The sequence below is a fragment of the Daucus carota genome, chromosome 1, assembly GCF_001625215.2.
Source record: "Daucus carota subsp. sativus chromosome 1, DH1 v3.0, whole genome shotgun sequence".
In the NCBI taxonomy this organism is placed as follows: Eukaryota; Viridiplantae; Streptophyta; class Magnoliopsida; order Apiales; family Apiaceae; genus Daucus; species Daucus carota.
In genome coordinates this window covers 43,129,665-43,134,330 of record NC_030381.2, presented here as the reverse complement: position 1 = coordinate 43,134,330, position 4,666 = coordinate 43,129,665, and the positions used below count along the sequence as shown (strand labels likewise).

The window sequence follows — 4,666 nt, the reverse complement described above, 5'->3', positions numbered from 1 at the left end:
ATAATACGAATTTTCATCTGAGTTTTATTTAAATGAAAAATGTACGTTCTAATTATATTCATAAAATTTTATAAAAGTTGTTATTAACATCTGCTTTTGTAATCTTTGAAATATTTATATTGTTGTTTAAAATAAAGATTCATATTGCGTAAATTTTATATCATATTATTATTTTATGCTACATATCTTATTATGTGACACATGAATAATTGTTTATGTACCGATATATTTTATTATTTATGTTACATTCAGAATGGCAATTTTTATAAAGTTTGAGTTTATTGTTTTGGATGTTTCTGGATATAATTGTACCTTAGTGCTAATGGCTTAAAAACATTGTTGACTCAAATGAATACTCAACTGTAGGACAAAATGTAAAACAATTATGTTTCTTAGACACCACATCTACGAACTATATCAAAAATTCACTCACCGTTTGAAATAATTTTAAAGATAGATTTGATCATCAATAACTTGTTCACTCGCTATTTGTCAAATAGTCATTTGGGATCATAGGATTTTAAATTTGTTGTTGAATATAATTATGTCATCTTCAAAATAAGCTCAATACTAATTATAATTGGCCAAAATATGAAATTTAAGAGATTATTCGCACAAACTTTTGCCAATCGAATGTCAGATATTTTTAATGATTCTTATAAACATATTATAAAATCACATATACTTTTTGTTACAGCTCCGACAAGGGTTTAAATCCCTGATAAAATAAAATCTTGAAGAATTAATCAGTGATTCAAAGCCACGTCAGAAGTGTGGTAGACTTATTGGGGCAAACTATGTTGTACCACATAAATGAAAATAATTGGACATGCCCTTGAAATGACAAACGTTCAGAAAATATCCCAGAAGTGATATTACATTCTAAAAAGTTTGAGTCCTTAAAATGGCTGAAACCAAATCACCGATAGTGGTATTGTTTCTAAAAGAGGATATTGTCCTGTAGGTGAAAAATGCTTTTTTAGAAATGAAATATGCTTCTACAGATAAAAAGTTACCTGGAAATTATAAGATTTCAACAAGTTGAAACACTGAGATCTATTTTTTTTTCTTAAGAAAAGTTGCAATTACTACTAGGGGCGGATCTAGGAAGAGGTACGTGGGACACGTGCCTCCCTAAATTTTGTTTTAACATTTTTTTTACCATTCTAAATTTTGCAAAATTATAAATGTGTCCCCACAAAATTTAAAAATATATAGATGTCGTTTTCCGAAAATTTGCTTAGTACCCCCTAACTTTTATGTGCTAGATCCGCCCCTGGTTACTACCTGAATTTGAGATCTTTGAGACCGGGTTCAAACTGTATTTTCGGATATTTTTTGAGTTGATGTTGGGCTCATATATATATATATATATATATATATATATATATATATGCCATTTCTCAAAACAGAACACCCTTAAAAAAAGAACAACACAGAACATTTTAGAATCAAATGTAGAATCTCATCAAAAACTTGAATTAAATTCAAATTTTAAGGTGGATAAACGTTTTATTATGAATAAAAACAGTATCCCCATGTTTAACAATAAATATAAATTAAATATAACATGATTCTATGTAAAATAATCGTGCAAAAGATATATTTATATGATTCCATTCTGAATTCTATTCTTGATTTTAGTCTGAATTCTATAATATTTCATATCAATAACTTGGATGAGTTCTGTGTTATTTTTTTTTTAAAGTGTTTTGTGTGGAGTGCAACTCTCTCTATATATATATATGGATGAAGAATTCGGGTTCGATCTGGATTCTGCCGTTAAGTAACAGAGCCCGATTGCCATCGTACTATATATGTTGATGGAATAAGTGAAACAACAAGGGGTGATTGTTGTACATAGTAACCCTAGTTATCACACATGCATCTAAACCAAAAAGATTGCAACGCAGGGGAAATGCATGCACGTCATATATATGCAGTATTCAAAGCTAGACTTCTTAGAGCTCGTGTAGATCGAGCAAGCTTCATTCCGCATTTATTTATTTTCTTATAAATATATATAATTTAGTCATGATTATTTCATTACAATATATTTAGATTAACAAGTCGCTCATAAGCGACTTCAGTCTATTTTTTGCATACAATTCCATTTCCTTTAATCCCACTGCTGCAGCGCAAGGCAGAATACTCAGACTCATTTCCCTTCTTCTTCGAAATCTCGGCCCCAACACTGCCAAACCTAGAAACAGCACAGTCCGTTGACAACAGATCAGATGACATATATTTCTCGGTACCCCCCATCACCGGCATCGCGGAGCTAATCTTTGCTTTGCTCACATAATTGCTTCTGTAAGTCTGCCCTAATACTCCATCCACACCATCTGTCAGATTATAGAACTTGAATTCCAGCTCAAGATGCGCGAAACAATCCTCACTCGTATTAATCTCATAGTTGTGCACCTTGGATTCGTGTTCTGTTATCGGGACCACAGTTGCCCTAACCCTAAAACCATCAGCCACTTCAACTTCAACACTGTTTGTCTTGCTGGTTCTTGAAATAGTAAAAGATGGAGTTGCATGAGGTGCATGCCACGTGGAAGCTTCGGCTTTTGGCAGCTCAAGAGGCTTGTCATCGACAGTTATGGCGAGGCGATCGACGTTGTCATCCCACTTGGATGTTCTTTTAGCAGATACGATAAGTTTGTGGTTGTTGAATAGGATTCCTATGGATTGCACCCAAGTGTAATCTCTTTTTAGTTTGGGGTTTCGCTTTCCGATGAAGTGAGCGTTGATGTGAAGATTGGAATCGGAAACGAGGCAGAAATCTCGATCTTTGCGGCCGTGGAAGTAGAAGGTAACGCCATCACCTCCTACGAAGCGGGGGTCTTGACAAACAGCTCCAGGAAAATCGCAATCTACATAGTCACAATATTACATGATGATAGGTTATAAATATTTTTTTTTGAAAGCACGCATTTTGAGAAACTATGAAAAATAATTCCATAATTTTTTTTAAAAAAAACTCTCAATAAAAATTTGACGTTTAAACTTTTATTCAAAAATAAAACGTTATGAAATTATATTTTACAGAAGTCTGAATCGTGAACGTAAACAACATGTTGGGACGGAGGGACTAACAGGATACTGCCTCTAAATCAGAATTTGTTTATAAACTTACTGCATACGGGCCTGCAAAGGCTACAATCCATCTTACAGCTATTAGGGCATGCAGCTGGGCAGGGGAGCTCGACGCCAAAGCAGAACCGAAACTCGCGTAACCGGCATTTCACAACCCGTGGTGGTCTAGGAGGATTTGGTGGTCTAGGATTTGGTGGTCTAGGGGTCGGTGTTGGTGGTCCCCGTGGTGGTGGCGGTGATGTCGGTGGTGGGCTCAGCATTGGCGGCCTCGGATCAATCAGTGGGGGTAATGAGACCACCGGAGTATATGGTGCTGGTACTGCAGGAGTGAAAATACCATATTTGGCGAAATAATTTGCTGTCACTATCTGTGAGAGCCATATAAGTGAAAGGAAATGAACCCACAAAATCAACACTTTCATCATGTTTTACAATACAAAGTTCTTAAAGAATTTCGATTTGTGTTTTACAGTTGCAGCGTCATGGATTTATAGGGTTACAAATTAGTGTAATCACATGTTGAGGCATTTGTGTGACCTTAAAAAATGACTAATGTTAAGCATCTTTGGAGGTATCATGCATGCTAAGTTAAGGCTACAGCAGTACTGATATTGTGTTTTGATTAGCTTTGTATTTGTTTATTAGTTTTTGGTGTACGTTATATGTTTTTAACTGATCTTTCTCTTTACTAACTCATGGTCTGGCTTGATTCAATGTGTACTGCATTTGAAGATCATGTTTACATGTGACTATGCAAGTTTTACAAGGCACTGAATTGAAAAGTATACCCGGAGGACAAGTATTTTTTTTTGCAGCGGTTGCAGGTCCGACCTGAATTTAGGATCTAAGATTTAACAGAAGTTATATATATATATATATATATATATATATATATATATATAGGGATAGGATCAAATAAAAACTTTTCTAAGTTACAAACTTACAAACTTTTTTTGTAATTTTTTTTATTCTCCCATCGTGTTAATCCTTAGTTATATAAAGTATCTATGTTGAAAATTCATGAAAAAACATCACAATTTTTAAAAATGACGCATAAATAAATCGTGCATTCAACACATTTGTAACTGGGGTTCAACATCGAATGTAGAACACTAATTATCATTATGTTGAATATATCTATAAATATGTTTAAACTATACCTCTGGGGTTTGGGTAGGGTCTAGAAAGATAAATACTGATTATATAATATGTTTAACTTAGTTATTACATTAAAAACTTAGTTTATGTACTTGTCCAACACAATTTTAATCGATGTTCAACAAAATATGTTAAAAAATGTTGAACTCGAATTATATATGTGTTGAACAAAAAAAGTTTGTAAGTTTGTAAGTTTGTACCAGAACCCTCCCCTATATATATATATATATATATATATATATATATATATATATATATATTTTCAGTTATTGACATTTATTTACTTTTGTGCGTCCCTTTCTCTGTCTACATTGATTGGATATCAATCTTATCGATTAGAATATTTATTTAAATTAATAAGTGGATTATAAAGGATAAATAAATTAAGATTATAAGTCATTAAAAG

General features: G+C 33.0%; 1 protein-coding gene across 1 annotated transcript; it reads right to left on the bottom strand.

The window, feature by feature from the left end:
• Nucleotides 1-2,091: 2,091 nt before the first annotated feature.
• On the bottom strand, nt 2,092-3,527 carry LOC108222996 (uncharacterized). The gene is made up of 2 exons (XM_017397024.1): nt 3,179-3,527; nt 2,092-2,879 (listed from the first exon to the last, which is right to left on the bottom strand). The coding sequence occupies exons 1-2, from the start codon at nt 3,525-3,527 to the stop codon at nt 2,092-2,094; spliced, it is 1,137 nt and encodes a 378-aa protein (XP_017252513.1).
• Nucleotides 3,528-4,666: the final 1,139 nt, after the last annotated feature.

Coding starts and splice junctions, on each gene's coding strand:
- LOC108222996 (XM_017397024.1), bottom strand. CDS start 3,527: ATGATGAAAGTGTTGATTTTGTGGGTTCATTTCCTTTCACTTATATGG. Junction 2,880..3,178: donor AGCTGCATGCCCTAATAGCT/GTAAGATGGATT, acceptor GTGACTATGTAG/ATTGCGATTTTCCTGGAGCT.